The sequence below is a fragment of the Hyperolius riggenbachi genome, chromosome 1 (assembly GCF_040937935.1).
Source record: "Hyperolius riggenbachi isolate aHypRig1 chromosome 1, aHypRig1.pri, whole genome shotgun sequence".
NCBI lineage: Eukaryota > Metazoa > Chordata > Amphibia > Anura > Hyperoliidae > Hyperolius > Hyperolius riggenbachi.
Genome location: NC_090646.1, coordinates 216,778,183 through 216,801,977, shown reverse-complemented (window position 1 = coordinate 216,801,977; position 23,795 = coordinate 216,778,183). Strand labels below are relative to the sequence as shown.

General features: G+C 41.9%; 1 protein-coding gene and 1 long non-coding RNA gene across 7 annotated transcripts in view; one reads left to right on the top strand and one right to left on the bottom strand.

Moving 5' to 3' along the window:
• PRDM5 (PR/SET domain 5) overlaps window positions 1–23,795 on the bottom strand; it is a 207,581-nt gene that overhangs the window by 34,089 nt on the left and 149,697 nt on the right. For all 3 annotated transcript variants that reach the window (XM_068270306.1, XM_068270326.1, XM_068270316.1), the window contains one exon: window positions 22,104–22,189. In XM_068270306.1, coding sequence (XP_068126407.1) covers window positions 22,104–22,189 — 86 coding nt within the window. The remainder of the gene's footprint in view (window positions 1–22,103; window positions 22,190–23,795) is intronic.
• LOC137547117 (uncharacterized) overlaps window positions 1–23,795 on the top strand; it is a 103,976-nt gene that overhangs the window by 14,606 nt on the left and 65,575 nt on the right. The window lies entirely within an intron of this gene.

The window sequence follows — 23,795 nt, the reverse complement described above, 5'->3', positions numbered from 1 at the left end:
TGATTTCTGACTTGATGCTCTGTATCATCCTTTACTTTCAAACACAATCTACTTACAGCCTATAAACTAGTCTAATAACTGAGCCCCCGTTGCTCCAAGCTATGTGAACTGCGGCTACAATACTATATTTGTAGCCACAGTTCATATAGAGGGTAGATCTGGCGCCCATTATCATAAGAGGCGCCCTTTTTAACAGAATACCAGGAATTAAGGTTGGGGGTTAAGGTTAGCAACCCACCGGGGTGTGTTAAGGTTAGGCACCCACAGGGTGGGGGGGGGGGGGGGTTACGACTAAGCAGACACAAGGGGAGGGTTCTGTGTGAGAATAGGAAGAGGTTATGTCATAGTAAAATATCTCTAAATATTACCAATATTTTATGATATTAATTAAGTGGTAGAATATTGGTAAAATTGCCAGTATCCTATTGCCGCTATTCCTGTATGCTTTTAAATGGTCGCTTTTATCAAATGTAGGTGTTGGATGGCTGTTGCTACTTATGCTAAATACACACTCTAAATTTTCCATGACTAAAATGGCCGCTCTTGACTTGCTAAAAACGTAACGTAAGTAAGCAATAGTAGTGTCCTATGACATTGCTAGCCTCCTTTTCCTAGATCTACTAGAAAAAATGCCTCTTCTGTTCTGCAGAACTTCCAAGACAATTCCCCCAAGTTTGTATCTCTTGCATGTGTTCCTCCCTCTCCATAGTGCAGTACATCCTTCTCAGACAAGAACCAAACAGCATGTCTGTACAGCCCTTGTTCAAATATTGCCACCTGAAGTGACCTTTGCAGATTCAGAATAAACAGTATCCAGACATGGTGTTTTTCAACTTCAAGTAAACATGCAGATGTGAATAGCTGAACGTTCCTAGTAAAACACAACTAAAACTGGCATACCCAACAGTTCTTACCAGTCCCATAGACACTGAAGAGCAAGAGCAGTGTCTGTTGAAATGATGTTTACTGGCACAATTTAAACCATTTTCATCCAAAAATAAATACGAAATTCTAGCAAGGTGCTAAAGCTAAGGAATCCATCCAAGTGGACCACTTTTCTTTGGAGAATGATCATTCCTCAGTAGAGACAATTGCTTACTCAGCAGATTCTTGGCCAAAATGGCTGCTATAAGCTGACCAAAGTGTCATGTCTGTAGGTTACTGAACATGTGGATTTACATATGTTGCACACAGGCATGGTAGAAGAAAACCTATCTGGGTACAGCAGATGACTTTGTAATACACAGCCTTTAATTTACACAACAGAAACTAACATAGATGCCTTTGATCTTGAATGTTGGCATAGCCGATCCTAAACTTTGAGTCAGCGGTCTCAGAATATGCATTTTTTTAAATTTGGAAATATCAACAAACATTTCAGAACAACAATACATTATGAGAGGACATGAAAGGCCCCACAATTAATAAATATGAACTGTTGTTAGCCCTAGACTAAATAAAGCCCTGACAGACTCATTATGGTGTGAAGCGCTTATTATTCACAAGCTCTGTCCAGTTTTGCGAGGGTCAAAGCAGTGAACATCTCGTGCTGAGCGGAAACCAAGGAAAGCTAAGAGGTCATGACACCACATATCACTTTCATGAAATCACATATGGAATATTCCAAGAGCTCTGGTTTTTATGTTACTGCTACACTGCTTTTATATCGATTGGCAAGTGTGTAATTGCAATAGCGAAATTGCTGCCAATGATCTGCCTCTCTTCCAAGGGTGGTCCTCAGTCAACACTTCTTTTTCCACTTTAAGCTGAGCCATCCAGTCCTGCACTAGGTTCCCTGCTGTGCATACTCTTGGCAGCTGCTAGACCTAAGTCAAATAGTGGAATTCCTTTTCAGCAGCGCTTACTTAATTTGCTAATTTATTTAGAGCTTCGTGATAGCATAAGGATTGAGTTGACAGACATTAAAAATATCAGCGTAATCTACATTTTGTTTGCATGTATTTCAGATTCTTCACAGTTCCTTGATATCATAGAATAGGGAAAAGGGGGGAAGAGGAGGCAGGGGAGCTCACACACACAGATTAACAATGATGTTACTGTTCAGTCTGTGAAACCAGGATGCAAGAATGCATTTCACAACAACCCAAAGATACTTCCTACTTTAGAAAGCCATTGTGTTAGGCCTCTAACTGGCCACAGACTTATGAGAATGTTTGGACATAGGCATAACTGCCTGGGTCACACAAGCATTCCTGTTTATGCCACTCAGGAACGAGGTGGATGTATGGCTGATGCGTTTGCTTCAGACAGTTTCAACAAGCTTACGATGGGTAAAAGTATAGGTGTGAAGCAAGGCTTTTTAGATCCTCTTTCTCCCCTGAGAACTAAACAGGCCATACATCTAGCATTTTTGTGGCCCAATTGACCTTCCGATTCAATAATTTTATCAAGGATCTGATCCATTTTGATATGAACCGATAAAGCATGCCGGAAAATCTCAGTCCAACAAGGTTGATCAAGGGGGGGTCGTGGTGGTAACAGCGTTCGATATTGCAATGACTAACAAACGCAGACTGCCTGGCCGCCCCAAAGTTTAAATGTTCACCTGTCATGTGGCAGCAACTACCAACCTCCTTCACCGTAGACCCCATGTGGCACCAGGCGCAGTGGCACTCGGTGTGCGACAGATACAGGGTGACAGCATAGGAGGCGGGGGGGGGGGGGTTGTGGCAGCAGGACAGGAAGATTTTACCCCACACAGGCATGGGGTGGGGGCATTTACATTTGGACAGCCGCAAGGCAGGCCGTGGTGTTCCTGATCCTGATAGATTTTATACTGAAATCTATTGGTAATTGGCCTGCAGTGTATGAGCAGACAACAGATCTCTCTATGATCAGAGAGAGATATGTTTCTCGATCATTGCTAGATGTATAGGCACAATAAAAGCAACTGCCCACAGGTAATATAAGTAGAATAAAGGCTGGTTCATACTGTAAGAGCTTTTCTAAGCACGTTGTGATTTTAAAAGCTCTTGCTAATGTAATGCTATGGGTGTGTTCTCACCTTAGGGATGTACTTTTATAAAAATTCCCCACAGCATTACATTAGCAAGAGCTTTTCAAATCACTTGCACTTAACTACTTAAAGACCGCGTCACGCCAATGGGCGTGACCACGGCAGCAGCCCCAGGACTGCCTATAACCAGCTGTCCCCCTGGGTTACAAGAGAGCGATCGACTCTCATAGGTTAAAGCCTATGACAGCCGATCGACGTGATTGGATGGCAGGGGGGTGGGAGGGAGGCAGAGGGAGGGAAAAAAACATTTATTTATATAAAAAATACAATAAATATTTGTAAAGAAAAAAGAAATAAACAACTGGGGGGCGGTCAGACCCCACCAACAGAAAGATCTGTTGGTGGGGAGAAAAGGGGGGGGGGGGGTCACTAGTGTGCTGTGTTGTGCAGCCCTGCAGCTTGGCCTTAAAGCTGCAGTGGCCTCTTTTTAAAAAATAGCCTGGTCTTTAGGGGGGTTTAGCACTGTGGTCCTCAAGTGGATAAAAAGCTCTTACAGTGTGCGCCAGCCCTAAGAGGTCATAAATAATCATGTCGGTGTGCACCTTCAGCCTGCACTTACAGTAAGATCTGTCACAGCAAATTGTAGAAAAGTGGTACATTCTCAGCCTGGACATAATGTTACTTTTTTCAAATCCAGATTACAAATGAAACAAATGCATCTGGAGATTTGTAAATATGTCTGATTGAACACAGCGCTCCTCCAACAACCTGATTCTGAAATGTGCAGCACTGAATTCATACACCACACAGGACACTTACAGGGCGATGTAGCCACACGTCCCTGTATATCTGAGAAAATGATTTTTGTTTCCATATCCTCTAATTTACCTGGAGCCCACCACTGCTAGAAATAAACACAATGTTACACATAAGGCCAGCATTTCATACACATTTTGTGTGCAGTTTATCAGGCTTCAAGAGTTTTTCTTGTGTCCATCTCCCCAGGCTTTCCCCCATCCCCACACATCACCAACCCCAAAAGCATCTCACACAGGGCTATATATAGAGGCTCGGCCTACACTGAAAGGAAAAAAAAACAGCACGATTCACGCATCAGAGATCAGCAGAGGAGTGGACACTGAAACGGATCCTATAGGAACAGTTTACATTTGTGCAGATAAATGGATCCATTTGTTCAATTACCCTTCACACAATGCAGAGTCCCAACCTGCACTATTTTTCAGATGTGGATACAGATTGCAGACAAAGAGGATGCAGACGGAATCAATGGAAGCCACACTAGGCTGGTCACCACATACATTTGGCTAATCTTTTTTTCAGTGGATTCGGATCCACCACCACTGCTGGAGATGCGCCAATATACAAATTGGAGCCCTGGCAGAAGCATTGGGCTCCCCACTGGATTGCAACAGACCAATGGGAATCCTCTTTATCCAGGGATGATTCTCATTGGTTCACTGAGTGATGGACCGATGAGAATCCTCCCTGGTGGAGACAGGAGTCCCATTGGTCTGTTGCAATGCAATGGGGAGCCCTTTATGCTTCTGCCGGGTCTCTGATATGCATACTGGTGCTTCTCGCCTGCAGAGGAACAAGCAGCAGTGCCTGCAGTGGCAGGAGAACTGTGGGCCAACGAAATGGATGAGTGGCAGACCAGATGCACAATTGAAGGTAGCGTACACAACACACATGAGCCTCGATTCATCAAGACTTATCGAATTGGTTAACGACAGTTTGGTAAAATACCGAATTCGTTAAGTTGATTTCAGTATTCATCAAATTTATCTACAGCTGTTAGCGAGCATTCGGTAATAATTCGGTAATCATTCGTTAGTGATGCGTTAAAACGGAAGAAAGTGCAATTCATGAAAATGAAAGTGGGCGTGGTTTAGCGTTAAATTTAGGATTAGTTATCTCCTTCACTGCTCTGTCGTTATTCCTGTCAGATCATTGCTGACAGAGAAGATGGAGCCATTTGAAGTGGTTCTGTATCAGCTGAAAGTGTTTCAAAGGCGCAGAAGGGCAAGAATAAGGTCTAGAACCATATAAATTTGCAAGAGAATAGATTTATTTGCTATAACAGGACATCTGCATTTTTCTTGAATTATCTTGTAAGAGAACACAGGCAGTGCCAGGTTTAATTAATTTGCTAGCTGCACTATATTTTTTTTTAGAAAAGGCTTCTATCAAATTGTGGGATTGTCCCAAGCCACTTCCGGAATTCTGGTCCAGGTGTTAAGCCCTATTCAGTATGTTGCTACGTAGTTACGTGGTGTTCAAAGGACTGCCTTTTACCCACAATTCCATGGGAATCTTATGGCCTTGTGTTAAATTACCGCTGTAAAATGGAAATAGCGACACGTTACCGAATGGTTACCGAATTGTTATCGATATTTTATCGAATTCACACCGAATGCGGAAAAACCTTGATGAATACAACTAGAAATCGATAAACTTCAAATTCGGTAATTTAACAAACTGGAAAAAGTTAGCTCAAAGACAATGATGAATCGAATTGTTATCGAATTCACATCGAATGCGGAAAAACCTTGATGAATACAAATAGAAATCGATAAACTTCGAATTCGGTAATTTAACAAACTGGAAAAAGTTATCTCAAAGACAATGATGAATCGAGGCCATGGACATGTGAGAGAACACAGTGTACCCTGAATGAATATGCTGTGAACGAACCTTTATGCATTCGGTACAATGTGAGTAAACCCTCAGAGACAATAAACTTTTCATGTAGAGGCTATGCATGTGAAGATGGGCTGTACACAAATTATGTAACACATTGTGCAATTTGCATAACTTACATTATAAATGCAATGCCTTGTATTATAGGCAACATAGGCACTGAATGTATGATGGGAGTTACACTATTTGTGTAACATGCTACACATTTAGCGTAAAGCCCAGTAAACTGTATATGTCTTGCCTGCTCAATTAAACTTTACAGCTGCTTAACCACTTCGGGACCACAGTCTTTTCGCCCCTTAAGGACCAGAGCCTTTTTCTCCATTCAGACCACTGCAGCTTTCACGGTTTATTGCTCGGTCATACAACCTACCACCTAAATGAATTTTACCTCCTTTTCTTGTCACTAATACAGCTTTCTTTTGATGCTATTTGATTGCTGCTGCGAGTTTTACTTTTTATTATATTCATCAAAAAAGACATGAATTTTGTCAAAAAAATGACTTTTTTAACTTTCTGTGCTGACATTTTTCAAATAAAGTAAAATTTCCTATACATTTGAGCGCGAAAGTTATTCTGCTACATGTCTTTGATAAAAAAAAAAACATTCAGTGTATATTTATTGGATTGGGTAAAAGTTATAGCGTTTACAAACTATGGTGCCAAAAGTGAATTTTCCCATTTTCAAGCATCTCTGACTTTTCTGCGCACCTGTCATGTTTCATGAGGGGCTAAAATTCCAGGATAGTACAAATACCCCCCAAATGACCCCATTTTGGAAAGAAGACATCCCAAAGTATTCAGTGAGAGGCATGGTGAGTTCATAGAAGATTTTATTTTTTGTCACAAGTTAGCGGAAAATGACAGTTTGTGACAAAAAAAAAAAAAAAAAAAAGTTTCCATTTCTTCTAACTTGCGACAAAAAAAAATGAAATCTGCCACGGACTCACTATGCTCCTCTCTGAATACCTTGAAGTGTCTACTTTCCAGAATGGGGTCATTTGTGGGGTGTGTTTACTGTCCTGGCATTTGGGGGGTGCCTAATTGTAAGCACCCCTGTAAAGCCTAAAGATGCTCATTGGACTTTGGGCCCCTTAGCGCAGTTAGGCCGCAAAAAAGTGCCACACATGTGGTATTGCCGTACTCAGGAAAAGTAGTATAATGTGTTTTGGGGTGTATTTTTACACATACACATGCTGGGTGGGAGAAATATCTCCGTAAATGACAATTTTTTTATTTTTTTTACACACAATTGTCTATTTATAGAGATATTTCTCCCACTCAGCATGGGTATGTGGAAAAATACACCCCAAAACACATTATACTACTTCTCCTGAGTACGGCGATACCACATGTGTGGCACTTTTTTGCACCCTAACTGCGCTAAGGGGCCCAAAGTCCAATGAGTACCTTTAGGATTTCACAGGTCATTTTGAGAAATTTCGTTTCAAGACTACTCCTCACGGTTTAGGGCCCCTAAAATGCCAGGACAGTATAGGAACCCCACAAATTACCCCATTTTAGAAAGAAGACACCCCAAGGTATTCCGTTAGATGTATGGTGAGTTCATAGAAGATTTTTTTTTTTTGTCACAAGTTAGCGGAAATTGATTGTAATTGTTTTTTTTCACAAAGTGTCATTTTCCGCTAACTTGTGACAAAAAATAAAATCTTCTATGAACTCGCCATTCTCCTAACGGAATACCTTGGGGTGTCTTCTTTCTAAAATGGAGTCATTTGTGGGGTTCCTATACTGCCCTGGCATTTTAGGGGCCCTAAACCGTGAGGAGTAGTCTTGAAACCAAATGTGGCAAAATGACCTGTGAAATCCTAAAGGTACTCATTGGACTTTGGGCCCCTTAGCGCACTTAGGGTGCAAAAAAGTGCCACACATGTGGTACCGCCGTACTCAGGAGAAGTAGTATAATGTGTTTTGGGGTGTATTTTTACACATACCCATGCTGGGTGGGAGAAATATCTCTGTAAATGACAATTATTTGATTTTTTTTACACACAATTGTCCATTTACAGAGAGATTTCTCCCACCCAGCATGGGTATGTATAAAAATACACCCCAAAACACATTATACTACTTCTTCTGAGTACGGCGATACCACATGTGTGACACTTTTTTGCAACCTAGGTGCGCTAAGGGGCCTAACGTCCTATTCACAGGTCATTTTGAGGCATTTGGATTCTAGACTACTCCTCACGGTTTAGGGCCCCTAAAATGCCAGGGCAGTATAGGAACCCCACAAGTGACCCCATTTTAGAAAGAAGACACCCCAAGGTATTCTGTTAGGAGTATGGTGAGTTCATAGAAGATTTTTTTTTTGTCACAAGTTAGCGGAAAATGACACTTTGTGAAAAAAAAAACAATACATATCAATTTCCGCTAACTTGTGACAAAAAATAAAATCTTCTATGAACTCATCATACACCTAAAAGAATACCTTGGGGTGTCTTCTTTCTAAAATGGGGTCACTTGTGGGGTTCCTATACTGCCCTGGCATTTTAGGGGCCCTAAACCGTGAGGAGTAGTCTTGAACCCAAATGTCTCAAAATGACCTGTGAAATCCTAAAGGTACTCATTGGACTTTGGGCCCCTTAGCACAGTTAGGCTGCAAAAAAGTGTCACACATGTGGTATCGCCGTACTCAGAAGAAGTAGTATAATGTGTTTTGTGGTGTATTTTTACATATAACCATGCTGGGTGGGAGAAATATCTCTGTAAATGACACATTTTTGATTTTTTTTACACACAATTGTCCATTTACAGAGAGATTTCTCCCACCCAGCATGGGTATGTGTAAAAATACACCACAAAACACATTATACTACTTCTCCTGAGTATGGCGATACCACATGTGTGACACTTTTTTGCAGCCTAGGTGCGCTAAGGGGCCCAACGTCCTATTCACAGGTCATTTTGAGGCATTTGTTTTCTAGACTACTCCTCACGGTTTAGGGCCCCTAAAATGCCAGGGCAGTATAGGAACCCCACAAGTGACCCCATTTTAGAAAGAAGACACCCCAAGGTATTCCGTTAGGGGTATGGTGAGTTCATAGAAGATTTTATTTTTTCTCACAAGTTAGTGAAAAATGACACTTTGTGAAAAAAACAATAACAATCCAATTTCCGCTAACTTTTGACAAAAAATAAAATATTCTATGAACTCATCATACACCTAACAGAATACCTTGGGGTGTCTTCTTTCTAAAATGGGGTCACTTGTGGGGTTCCTATACTGCCCTGGCATTTTACGGGCCCAAAACTGTGAGTAGTCTGGAAACCAAATTTCTCAAAATGACTGTTCAGGGGTATAAGCATCTGCAAATTTTGATGACAGGTGGTCTATGAGGGGGCAAATTTTGTGGAATCGGTCATAAGCAGGGTGGCCTCTTAGATGACAGGATGTATTGGGCCTGATCTGATGGATAGGAGTGCTAGGGGGGTGACAGGAGGTGATTGATGGGTGTCTCAGGGGGCGGTTAGAGGGGAAAATAGATGCAATCAATGCACTGGGGAGGTGATCGGAAGGGGGTCTGAGGGGGATCTGAGGGTTTGGCCGAGTGATCAGGAGCCCACACGGGGCAAATTAGGGCCTGATCTGATGGGTAGGTGTGCTAGGGGGTGACAGGAGGTGATTGATGGGTGTCTCAAGGTGTGATTAGAGGGGGGAAATAGATGCAAGCAATGCACTGGCGAGGTGATCAGGGCTGGGGTCTGAGGGCGTTCTGAGGTGTGGGCGGGTGATTGGGTGCCCGCAAGGGGCAGATTAGGGTCTAATCTGATGGGTAACAGTGACAGGTGGTGATAGGGGGTGATTGATGGGTAATTAGTGGGTGTTTAGAGGAGAGAATAGATGTAAACAATGGATTTGGGAGGTGATCTGATGTCGGATCTGCGGGCGATCTATTGGTGTGGGTGGGTGATCAGATTGCCCGCAAGGGGCAGGTTAGGGGCTGATTGATGGGTGGCAGTGACAGGGGGTGATTGATGGGTGGCAGTGACAGGGGGTGATTGATGGGTGATTGACAGGTAATCAGTGGGTTATTACAGGGGAGAACAGATGTAAATATTGCACGGGCGAATTGATAAGGGGGGGGTCTGAGGGCAATCTGAGCGTGTGGGCAGGTGATTGGGTGCCCGCAAGGGGCAGATTAGGGTCTAATCTGATGGGTAACAGTGACAGGTGGTGATAGGGGGTGATTGATGGGTAATTAGTGGGTGTTTAGAGGAGAGAATAGATGTAAACAATGGATTTGGGAGGTGATCTGATGTCGGATCTGCGGGCGATCTATTGGTGTGGGTGGGTGATCAGATTGCCCGCAAGGGGCAGGTTAGGGGCTGATTGATGGGTGGCAGTGACAGGGGGTGATTGATGGGTGGCAGTGACAGGGGGTGATTGATGGGTGATTGACAGGTAATCAGTGGGTTATTACAGGGGAGAACAGATGTAAATATTGCACGGGCGAATTGATAAGGGGGGGGTCTGAGGGCAATCTGAGCGTGTGGGCAGGTGATTGGGTGCCCGCAAGGGGCAGATTAGGGTCTAATCTGATGGGTAACAGTGACAGGTGGTGATAGGGGGTGATTGATGGGTAATTAGTGGGTGTTTAGAGGAGAGAATAGATGTAAACAATGGATTTGGGAGGTGATCTGATGTCGGATCTGCGGGCGATCTATTGGTGTGGGGGGGTGATCAGATTGCCCGCAAGGGGCAGATCAGGGGCTGATTGATGGGTGGCAGTGACAGGGGGTGATTGACGGGTGATTGACAGGTGATTGACAGGTGATTGACAGGTGATCAGGGGGGATAGATGCATACAGTACACGGGGGGGGGGGGTCTGGGGGGGGGTCTGGGGAGAATCTGAGGGGTGGGGGGGTGATCAGGAGGGAGTAGGGGGCAGATTAGGGACTTAAAAAAAAAATAGCGTTGACAGATAGTGACAGGGAGTGATTGATGGGTGATTAGGAGGGTGACTGGGTGCAAACAGTGGTCTGGGGGGTGGGCAGGGGGGGGTCTGAGGGGTGCTGTGGGCGATCAGGGGGCAGGGGGGGGGGAAATCAGTGTGCTTGGGTGCAGACTAGGGTGGCTGCAGCCTGCCCTGGTGGTCCCTCGGACACTGGGACCACCAGGGCAGGAGGCAGCCAGTATAATAGGCTTTGTATACATTACAAAGCCTATTATACACTGTTGCAGCGGCGATCCGGATGCCAGTAACCCGCCGGCGCTTCCGAACGGCCGGCGGGTTACGGCGAACGGGGGGCGGAGCCAGTCCCCGGCGGCTGATCGCGTCACGAATGACGCGATCGCCGCATAGCCACTCCCGCAGCCGCCCCCGCCGATGGGCGTATTGCGGTCGTTTGGGCCCAGACTTTGCCGCCGCCCATCGGCTGGGGGCGGTCGTTATGTGGTTAATGAATACATCCCATACTTATTAGCTGCAGCAATGATTTCACACAGGTGCTTCCTGCTAGCCTCATAAAGCTTTTTGGAGAAACGCCACCACTTGATCACAGCTGCCTCTTGCAGTGTCTCCTGGGAGGGTCTGTGGTACACACCACTCACCTTCTCCCAATTACTCTGTTGGAGAGAGGGCATGCATGTTACAGCCACTGGCCAAGCCCTCACGTTTTTTACCAACTCCAAAGCCACCAATTTCAAAATAAAAAGGAACAAGATTACACTCACTGCTGTGGAATCTTGGTGCCATATTGTTCACCTGAGCAGAGGGTCAGTTTCAACATGGCTGTCTTCAAGTGAACACCAACCTGGCATTAATAACACAGAAGACTGTGTGTGTGGGGGGGGGGAGTCAGTTAGGGTTGGACATCAGTGGAGGGGTTGGTTAGGTTTAGGCATTGCGGGGAGGGGGGGGGGGAGACTACATTAGGGTTAGGCATTGGTGTGGGGGGGAAGGGGGTTAGGTTTAGGCATCGGCAGTGGGATGCTTAGGTTTAGGCATTAGTGGTAGTATGGCTTGTGTGAGAATAATGTTAGATTAAAGTGAATCTGTATTGTTAAAATCGCACAAAAGTAAACATACCAGTGCGTTAGGGGACATCTCCTATTACCCTCTGTCACAATTTCGCCGCTCCTCGCCGCATTAAAAGTGGTTAAAAACAGTTTTAAAAAGTTTGTTTATAAACAAACAAAATGGCCACCAAAACAGGAAGTAGGTTGATGTACTGTATGTCCACACATAGAAAATACAACCATACACAAGCAGGCTGTATACAGCCTTCCTTTTGAATCTCAAGAGATCATTTGTGTGTTTCTTTCTCCCTGCAGTTCTCATGCAAAGTGCTCTTTTTTCTCCTGCAAACAGCTTTGCCCTTGTTGTAATTCCTCAGTATGTGAAAGCCCAGCCAGCTCAGAGGACGATTTATCCAGCTTGTAAAAGATAAGAGAGAAGAGAGAAGCTGCTCTAATCTAAATAACACACAGGCAGTGTGCAGAGAGGGACCTGGAAGGGTGAGTTCATAGCAGAACCACAACACTGAAGAACTTGGCAGCCTTCCAGACACAGGCCGACAAGTCTGACAGGGGAAAGATACATTGATTTATTACAGAGACAGTGATAGTATAAAGTGCTGCAGTTAGCCAGAACACATTAGAATAGCTTTTGGAACTTGTAGGATGATAAAAAACAGGATGCATTTTTTGTTACGGAGTCTCTTTAAGTGGTAGGAAAATATTGGTAATGACTACCGATATGGTACTATCAGAATTATGTAGCAATTAATAGAAGACTATCAGTAAATTACCAATATTCTATTTGTGGCTATCTCCGGGCCCAAATTCACCCATTGGCTTTGCTCATGATGTCAATGAACTCCTAACAGGAAATATAAAGGGATGTCTTTGAATCATAATTATAATTAAAATGTAGACATTTTTATATGCACAACACAGTTCTACGTGATTAATCAGAAACCATCTCATTTTCCAGGTGGGGCTAATGTACACAAGGGTCCAAAAAAAGCAATAATAACAAATGAAATCTATTCACAGCTTTTCTTCAAATGAAGACACAGCTGAGATGGCATTCTTCCCTCTGAATGTCTTTCAGAAATGACTAAACTGCTCTAGAATGTGTTTTTGATCACGTAAACAGAAGAGAAAAAAGTCCTGATGCAGAAGATAATTAGATTTAGTCTACTTTTTCCCAGGACACAAAGTACAAATCTGCTGCTTTCAAACAAGCCAAGCCTTTGTGTTTTAAGGTAACAGAAAGGAAATAACTTATCTAAGGGGTCTATCAAAAACTTCTTTTCCCTCTCAGCCAGGAACTTTGAGACCTCCTGAGCACTAAACAGATTGGGGGTCATCCAGAAGGGGCAAAGGCATAGGATAAAATGCACTTCAGATATATAGGGAAAGGTAATTCGGAAGAGTCATATTAGGAAGATGTGATATAGATTGCCATTTCAGAGGATGTGCGTCTTTCTGCCCTTTGACATAATACTGAAGCTCTAAGGAAGTCAAATGAAACTGAATCAAGTTCCATAGCACAAACGGAAAAAGTGCAGGTTTGTTACAGGTCATCTAGATAATGTGCTAAACAGTTTCCTTGCACTGGATGAACATTACAAGTAACTTAATGGATTTCAGTTACTTTAAATCAGATGAGCACAGCTCACTCAAAATCCTGTGATGGCAATTTAATGTTGTCAGCCACATGTATTTTGTGTGTTTCAAAAACTGTGATTAAAGAAGAATGAATGTTTTAATGTCAACAGCCCATTATGCAGGGGCGTAGCAATAGGGGTTGCAGAGGTTGCGACTGCATCGGGGCCCTTGGGCCAGAGGGGCCCCAAATGGCCCTCCCTCAACTGCAGTATTAGCTCTCTATTGGTCATGTGCTCATATTAATCACTTCTATGGATACTTTGAATAGTGGTAATCATTAACAAGCTGTTCCCCATCCCCTTCTTGCACCTCTGACACTGTAGTTGCCATTAACAGGTTTTGGTGCGCCGTATCAATTGTTATGTATAGAGTGCTTGGGGGGCCCCATTGTAAAACTTGCATCGGGGCCCACAGCTCCTTAGCTACGCCACTGCCATTATGTAATCATTCAAGTCACTACCCTTCCTATAGCCCATTTTATAATAATTCAAGTCACTATCCTTCCTATAGCCCATTTTCTAATAATTCAAGTCACTACCCTTCCTATAGCCCCTTCTATAATAATTCAAGTCACTACCCTTCCTATAGCACATTCTATAATAATTCAAGTCATTACCCTTCCTATAGCCCATTGTACTGTATAATAATTCAAGTCACTACCCTTCCTATAGCCCATTCTATAATAATTCAAGTCACTACCCTTCCTATAGCCCATTGTACTGTATAATAATTCAAGTCACTACCCTTCCTATAGCCCATTGTACTGTATAATAATTCAAGTCACTACCCTTCCTATAGCTTCATCATAAAGAAAAGCCCTAATGCCCCTCTTCCTTACTGCTGGTATTTACATTGTGAGCAAACTGTAATGACATATAGTAGTATATTACTATATTAGTATATAGTAGTATAGTAGAAGGTAAAAAATAATTCAGGATGCCCATCTTTACATTTATTATGCTGGTTTCAACATCAGAATTGCTTCCTATATCTTATATTGCTGTATTTTAGTATGTTACCCCACCTTCCCAGTGATTTTTAGCCTGCCCCAAACCACTCTGGGATATCAGGTGACATCCCTGCTCACTTCACCTGGGGAATAATTCCACTGTAATTCACCATGCAAGTAGTAAACATACTGGCATCTCTGATAAATTTAAAGTAAACCTAAAATGGATCAGGTGAGAAAATGTATACATACTTGGGGCTTCCTTCAACCCCCTCTGGCCTGAGCGCACCCTCACCATCCTCCGGTGCCTCCTTGTTCATCTGCAATCCGCTCTGGTAAGCCAACCATTCTGGGGCCAACTGTGCATTGGGCAGCCTGGCCGCACACGTGCCCCCCATCATGATCATGGCCCTAACTGCACTTGTGCCAACTTACCAGGGGTGACTGCGGACGAACGAGGAGACAGCGCAGGACAACGAGAGACCAATCAGGCCAGAGTGGGCGGTAGAAAGCCCCAGGTATTTAAAAATGTTCTCCTTTGCCCCATCCCAGGCACACTTCAAAGAGAGCACGAGGTAGGCTCATAAAATTTAAAAAAAAATGATGCTGCCTGATCCGGGGGACTGGGCGGAACAGGTATCTGCCAAAACCGCTGCTCTCCGCCGCTCTTGTGGGCCCCACTGGCCCATTTTCAGTTTTGTGACTTCTGGATCACGACGCTGAAAGAAGAGATCTCTCTCACAGCAGCGTGCAGGGAGGAGGAGCAGTGGCAGGGGTCGCTGCCAGGGAGAGGGAGCTTCACAATGGCAGCTCTGGAAAGCCTGCAAGAATGCCCCTAGAGGGAAATCCTCTCTTCTATTTACCTTCTGAGATAGCGGAAAATATTGTCGCTAATTCTGGGGGCAGAGACCAGGGTTGGGGGGACATAGAGACATGTCATGAGGCAGAAAACATGCCTCTGTGTCCCATCTGCCCCCCAAGGAACCACCTCAGGTTCTCTTTAAAGAGACACTGAAGCGAAAAAAAAAATATGATGTAATGAATTGGTCGTGTACTATGAATAACCAGAAGATTAGCAGCAAAGAAAATATTCTCATATTTTTATTTTCAGGTATATAGTGTTTTTTCTAACATTGCATCATTCTATAATATGTGCAGATTACACAACACTCAGCATTCAAAATGATTCTTTCAGAGCAGTCTGTAAACTAATGACCTCTCCTCTGGCAGAGAAAAAGAAATTTGTTCACTAACAGTTGAGATAATAAAAGTCAGAAGACAGCCCTCTCCACGACTTTGAAAGTCGTAGAGCTTAATGGCTTTTTTTGCATAGAGATAACAACTGGAGTTTCTTCACTCTTCCTGTACTGAAAACAATTAGACTGATGTATCTGATCTTAATGCTTTATTTCTTTTTTTTCGCTTCAGTGTCTCTTTAAAGGGATACTTAAGTCAGTCTAAAAAAATTCAATTTTAGTTACCTGGGGCTTCTACCGGCCCCCAGTCGGCCTGTGCCCACGCCGGTACTCTAGGATGCTCCGGGCCTCCGCCACAGCTCAGTTTCAATTTCAGCAACTGAGCCTGTGGCTGGCCACTGCACCTGGCCGCGTGCGTCCTCGTTTGCGCTCCCATCACCAGGAGCTTCCTGTGCAGGTGCAGTACGAGAAAATCTCTACTGGCCTGTCTTTGCCGAAAGCTAAACTGATCCGTGGTGGGGGACCAGAGCATCCTAGTGCCAACGTGGGCACAGGCCGACTGCAGGGGGATGGTAGAAGCTTCAGGTAAGTAAAACTGCATTTTTTAGACTGACTTAGGTTTCCTTTAAGAATGTAAATCAGGGTGAGGTAAGATTTTACAGTGGGCAAGCATTGATTAAATAATTTACATATGAATATTGTAAAAAATAAGCAATTTAATGTATTAAGTTTTACACAGTACAGTTCCTTTTCAAGTAGATGGCAAAGACGATTATATCTGAGTGTGTGGAAGGGTTTGCAGGGAATCAACCATTTTCTAATAATTGATTTAAATCCAGGTTAGTTTGTTGATCAATGGTGAGAGCAAATATACTTTGTAACTTTGTCATTAGGCTGTTTTTTTCAACAACTATTCCAAGATGAAAGGTGAATCCAAAAGTCACCAAAAAGACTGCATGGTTACAGACAAAATTTGATAAAGACCTAAACATAACTAGAGGTCAATCACGAAAGAAAAAGACCTTTACTCTTGGAAACGCCTAGCTGATGTCTTTATTAGAGAGCAAACAAGGCTTTTAATTACTCCAATATAAATAAAAATGGGAAATATTATGTCCTGACTTACGGTTTGTGGAAAGTCTATCATATAATTATTTTATTTTTTTAAAGGGAATCTGAAGTGATAGGCATATGGAGGCTGACATATTTATTTCCATTTAAACAATATCAGTTACCTGGCGGTCCTGCTGATCTATCTGGCTACAGTAGTGTCTGAAACACACCTGAAACAAGAATGCAGCTAATCTATTCAGATGATCAGCAGCTAGAGATTTAAAATTGTTCTCAGAGGAAATAAATGTGAGCCTCCGTATTCATCTTACTTCAGGTGTGCTTTAAGGAAAACAAATATGCAAGCACTTTGTAAGCAATCTTTGGTTATCCACTCAAGCCAGTTCCAGAGGAAACAAGCATTTAACATTCACAGAAAAAAACCTCTTTGTATTTAAAAGCTATAAATATGACACACAACAAAATACAGCAAAGTATGTACAAATTTCAATCCAAGTTTTAATGGAGCTTAGAATCAAGTAATGTCCTCGTTTGCCCTTTTGGACATTTAATTGTTCATGAAGGGGACTATGCCATTTCTCGCATAATTCTTATATTTTATACAGTTGTACTAGAGAAACGTTCCTGGAAAAAGTCCCATGACCCATACATCTAGGCACAAACAATGGAACTGGCAGCAGAGTAGGAATTGCTTCCACAGCACAACGCTATCACCAAACACCACCTCTTCTCTCTGTATTGGTGAGAGGTTAACTCATTGCGGCCAGCACTGCAGCCACAGTTCTATGTACACAGAATGCAGCTTCTGCAGCTACAATTCTGTGTACACAATGTACACAGAATGGCACTGTGTACATTTACCCATTCCCACACCTTCCCCAGTGGGTAAGGTGCGTTAATAAATACGGAACAGGGATGAATTGGACATGAAATGATTATGAGACGTTGAATAATTGTAGAAGCAGTGCTGTCCACAAAGAGTTAATTCTCAGCAGCCACACAGAGGAGGTAAGAAAGGTCTGCTGACATGATCTACATTTTAAAATGATAGCTTGCTAGCTGTTTTTAATGAATTCGGTGCACATTCACAGGACTGAATCTATAGGAAATGGATTGTTAATTTTTTATGTTGCCTTTGATACTATTTTTCTACATGTGATTGCTGTAAAAAACCGAATTGTTTGTGGTCAGCATTCATCGAAATTAAATGTATAGTCATTTTTAATATACCTATTTTATTTATTGGGGATGATTCATAAAGCTGTGCTGCTATAGCAGCGTGAGCTCCATGACCAGCACCGCACTCAAAGTTCAAGGCTGCACGCTACGCTCGTTCTTGCAGTGTAGCTTGCCTTCCTTAGTTATGCGCTTTGCTATGTTATGTAAGCAATACACATTGCCTTAAATGCCGGCTGCTACTTTGAAGTATCGCGACCGCGGGTGGCATATGTTTAATTAACATAGCAACTTAATTAATTAACAAGTTAAGTGACCGCTCTAGTAAAGAATCGCGGTCGCAATACTTCAAAGCAGTGGCCGGAATTCAAAGGAACACGCGTTGCTATGTAAACAATTTGCGTAACAATTCGCTGCAAGAATGAGCGTAGCGTGCAGCCTTGAATTTATAGTGCGGTGCTGTCATGAAGCTCATGCTCATGAATCAGCCCCCTTTACCGGTACCTTACATGACAGTAAGCAGTTCATTATTTAAAGTACTGTATTTTTGTAAACTCTCAAAACAAAAAGTATTCTTTTAGATGCAAAATGACAAATTACTTTGCTAATAAGTTTTTGACATTTAAAGCGGAACTGAACACTACCTTAAAAGAAAGTTTCACTTACCTGGGGCTTCTGCCAGCCCTCCGAAGCTGACCTGTGGCCACGCCATATCAAAATGATCCTCTGTTTACCCGCCACGGGTCAATTTCACTTTACGCAGTAGGTGTCCACTGCACCTGCACAGCCCCGGCCACACGTGTCCTTGTTCACGCGCTCGTCGCTGGTAGCATACTGCGCAGACGCAGTAGAGATTTTCTCTTACTGCACCTGCACAGGACACTCCTGGCTATGGGAACGCATAAAAGGATACGCACGGCCAGGGCGCAGTGGACGTCGACTTAGAAGTTGGCTTCCACTGCATGAAGAAAAGTGAGTCACAACAGGGGACCGGAGGATCGTTTTGAAATGGCGTGGGCACAGGAGGGCTGCAGGGGGCTGGCAGAAGCCCCAGGCAAGTAAAACTCTTTTTTTTAGGTAGTCTTCAGTTCCGCTTTAATATTTGAAGTTAGCACTATAAGGAGTATTTATATTTTCAGAACAGATGTTAAAAACAAATAAACGTTATCCTCTAAAAAATATTGTGGATCTTTTACAAAAATAAAACTATACAACATTAGATTTTTAAATCCGCTATCTAAAATGTTAAGCAAACATAACACCGAAGACAAAATCATGATTTATTCTCTTTAAAAGCACACAGAGCGTAATCAGGACAACACTGAAATTATCAATTTACACTGTACTTCTCTCATAGGAAAAATAGAGTGTATCCAGTTTCATGGGAAAAATTATCTTGCATTTCTATCTATCTCTGAAAACCAAACTCCACTGCACACAAAGGGGAAACCTAAGGATGCAAAATCTACATTATGGGGCTGTAACATTCAAAGGAAAATCTTTAGCCAAAACAGATAGTAAATATATGTATGTGGCACAAAACTAAAGTCTGGAAAAAAATTATATATATTAGACATTAACCTGTTACATTAACGGGCACTAGATTTGCGGATCTACATACACAGTTATGACAACTATGCACACACGCAGCATTTGATGATTGTGGACCCAATAAATATAAATGCATGATTGTATTCTATGACCTGATAAAGGATTCCCATATGTTTAACCTTTTTAATTATTGTTTAATCCATCATGTCAGCTTTAAAATCTTTAGAAACAATTAAATAATTTGCGGAATGTTAACTAAGATTGACTTATTCTACTACAACACAATCCTAATGATACAATGAAAAACACATTTCCCTGTTTGGCACATGTTTTCCTGACACCTTTATACCTCATTTAATCACACTAGTGGAGCAGAAACCTCTGCAGAACTTGATGATTTCACTTCCATTTTTGTTGGCTTTATGGGAGATTTATTGTCAAATGAAGCACTCCCAGCACAAACCTCTTAGCTCAACATTAGAGGAGCAACATCACGCATATCTGATGACATATACTTGTTTTCAATACAAGAACCCAAATAGCAGCAGTTTTACAATTACAACATGAATCACAGAAGACAGGTATAATTATTATGAACAGAGATCGACTGCACAGTTATTTACAATAGTTTCTAGCACCAAATTCAAATTATGTAACTTCTCATGTTCAACATTATTTACATTTTACAATGTTTTGTTAATAATGTTTCCTTTTTTTAACACTTCACACAACTTCACAACTCTTTTGGGAACAGAGCAATGATGGCTGCTTTAAATGTTCTCCTATGACAGGTGTGCTTTAAAGCTTATTTGAACTTTATTTAAAATGTGAAGGTGTTGGTGTAGGTAAAGCTGCACAAGTTTTTGTTTTGCCAAATAACTGGTCCACCTGTAGTATTAAAACATCAGGCGAGCAGAAACAATCAAAACTGGACACAATTATAGGCCTGTCCATTATTGTGGTCATTCTAGATTAGGTGCAGAGGTGATGTGTGATACAGTATGTGCACTGGAAAAGGGTAGGGTTGGAGATCTAAGTCTTTGGAAGTGCCTCATGATAATTTCATTCCCCTTACCCCACTCTCTAAAAAACAAAAACATATACTGATGGGTGATTAGGGTGCATACACATCCAATTTTGATTGTCCAATGATTTGCTAATTTTACAACTTCCATATAGTATGAGAGCTTACCTTCAGAATCTGTTACCTACAGAATCTGTTCATTGTAATCACAATCTGTTTCCCTTCTTGCTACATGGAGGTAGCAACATTAACCAGTGATTGGCCAATTAAAAAACTGGATCGGTGTATGCACCCTTAAAGTGAACCTCCAAAATAAAAATCTATTTAGCAGCACTGAAAAGGCTTGGTGTCTCTTTAATAGTTGCACAGCATCAGAACTTTGGTTTTCTTATCCAAAACTCATTTTTAGCTGCACAGAAGAAAACTGCCCGGGCATTTTTCCCCTGATGCTGTGCAAAGCATGATGGGATTTCTGATATTGTTGTTCTTGTTCTGCTGTTTCGGTGCAATTTTTTTTACTTTTTTTTATTTTTTATTTGAGATTTGAAGCCTAGCGTGTGCAGCTGGGAGGTGTGATCAGGACACAGGGCAGTTGGAACTGTGTCTATGCTCCCTGTCACCTCCTTTCAACCAAAAAGATGGTTGTCCACATGAACAAGATGGCTGCGCCCATGAAATCACAAACATTTGCCTGTTCTTTTAAAACCGAATGGGTAAGAGATTATATTACCTATCTATTTTAATTAATATAGCTAATGTAACTTAATGACAGTATGTTTGTTTAGGCCGAAGTTCCCATTTAAGCTTCGTACACGTACAAGGAATGTTGCACATTTGGGGATTGGGAGCAGATCCCATGGCGACATTACGGTGCCAAGGCTATACAGATGCGCTGCTAGCCTGCAGGTCCTGTTGCTATGTGGCAGGAGGTAGAGGGCCGACTGAGTCAAACAAGAATCAAGTTAGAGGGGAGAACAATGCTTCTGGCCGTTGTTCATTCGAAGCGGTCTGCCAGGTTGACCGCTGGCCAAGGAGGGTTGAGGTCTGCTATACACAAGCTGGATTCTCAACAGGAGGTTGTTATCGCCAGCCTTGACTGAGTTTAAACTAGTATGTGTATTATTATTATTATTATTTATTGTATTTATAAAGCGCCAACATATTACGCAGCGCTGCACAATAGATAAATGGGTTAACATACAGGTAGAACATACAGAAACTCACAACAAAGCAAGATCATGCAAATAATTTGATAACAATACATCATAGGTCATAGGTCAAAATAGAGACTGTTCGAGTCTACAAGAGGGGTGGTTGTGAGTAAGATTGCGTAATCAAGCTGGATACATTAGGGAGGAGGGCCCTGCCAGAGGCTTACAATCTAAAGGGTGGGGTAGAGACAATTTTCATTGGCCAATTTGATCACCTTCATGTAGTATGAGGGCCAAACGATTTTAAATACTTTGGCCAAGCAAAATTGAATGTGTTTACTAGACTTTAGCCTTCTCTGTACATTGTAGCTAGACCGTGCTGCGGTTAATAGATTGTCAGAGAGGGAGAGTGTAATGTGAATTATGTGTGATCCCTCAGGAAATGAAATGATAAAAAGTGTCAATACTATATAATTGGGTAAAATACATAATGATGTAATTTGAATAAGTTTGCTCTTTCCAGGCCACATTTTTCAGTTTTGGTAACAACAAATCCTGTGACTGTATAAAGTTTAATCCCTATGTAGGATTATTTGACCGTTCACCAAGAATTCACAAATATACTAAATCTTTTTCTGATCGCTTACCCTTGTGTGTGTCCGAATGTGCATCTTTAAGCCGTCATTCTTGCTGAAAGCTTTGTCACAGTAAGGACACTGGTAGGGGCGCTCACCTGTAACCAAGATAAGCATCACAATTACCATGTGTACTCCATGGTTTGAAAACACTGCCCTAACACATCAGGAAGGCACAGCATGACTATGTCAAAGGAGGCACATTCTTCTGGCCTGATGTTCATGTTCATTTATGAAAAGAGGAAAAAAGAGTACAGACCTGAGCTTTAAAAAAAACTTCACATAAAGAACAAAAGAGCACACTGGTTATGCGCTGGGGTGGATCAAAGCAGCACTTCTTGCAGCCTGATGTTTCCTAACATATGAATGCATGTAGAGATATGCAAGCAAATATGACAGTCCCGTTAATGAGTGAATTATGACCCATTTGTTATGGCTGGAATTTTTATTCAGTGGACTGCTTTGATACACAGTATTCAGAAAGGGTGTTAACACTGCTATACATCTGTTGATCATTTCCACCATCTGGACTACAGCCATCTCATTTAATTACTGTAATCAAAAAATCTCCCCCTCTGCTATATTTAACTAACAATGTGCACATACCTGGAAACACGTTCCTAAGTAGTAAAGTTTTATGTACAGTATTTAAAAAATGACAACAGAATGGGCATCCAGGACATTTTTTTATGGAACAGAGTTTGCAAGTTACTTAGGATTACACAAATAACTGTGTTCATGTACCACTTGTTCATCAGAAATAATACGAGAACTGGGGATAAAGTGATGTACTTTCTGCAAAGCCACACTCCACCACTACAAATGCCTCAATTCTTCCTCTGCACATATACAGGGATCATATAAAGATAAGTCCTACATGGAAAACCTTCGTTTTTTGCTGGGGCCAGCCCTGTCCTAGAGTAAGTACAATTGCCTTATAGTGTTATTTTGCCAGTGCAGGATGAGAAAAAGCCTGTCTTGTTTCCTTTAAAACACAGGTGTCGAACTCCAGTCCTCAAGGGCAATATCAATGCCAGTGTTTATGATGGACTGAGAAATGGAGAAATGTTTCATATTTGAACCACACTTTACCTTATTCAGTCCCATCAATTTGCACTTTGCCAAAATGCGTGAGGCCCTCAGCCCTTAACCACTTTTTTTTTCCCCCTTCAAAAGCTTTTCCCATTCATTTGGAAACAACTTTATCACTAATTAATCACACTGAAATGATCTATACATTATTTTTCTGGGAAAAGCTAGACTTTCTTTGGGCAGTACTTTATGCTAAGAGTTATGTTATTTTATATGCATTTGACAACAAAGAAGAAAAAAATGAAAAAAAAAATCACCATTTCTCAGCTTTCAGCCATTGTAGTGTGCTATTGTAGATAAAACAGACACATTTTATTTGCCCATTTGTCCCGGTTATTGTAATGTTTAAATTGTGTCCCTAGTACAAAGTATGGCGATAATATTATATTTTGGGTTAGGGGTGAAGGAGTTTCAAAAATAATTAAAACTAATTTAATTTTTCTATGGTAAGTGAATAATGGTGTATTTGGAAGTAGTTTTACTTTTTTGGCCACAAGATGGGGCTAACTTACTCAGTTTTCTAAAAATAGAAAACAGAACCAAATATTTACATGTGTTTATAGGTGTTTATAAACAAGGACGGAGAAAAGCGTGGCAGAAGTTGCTAAGTGG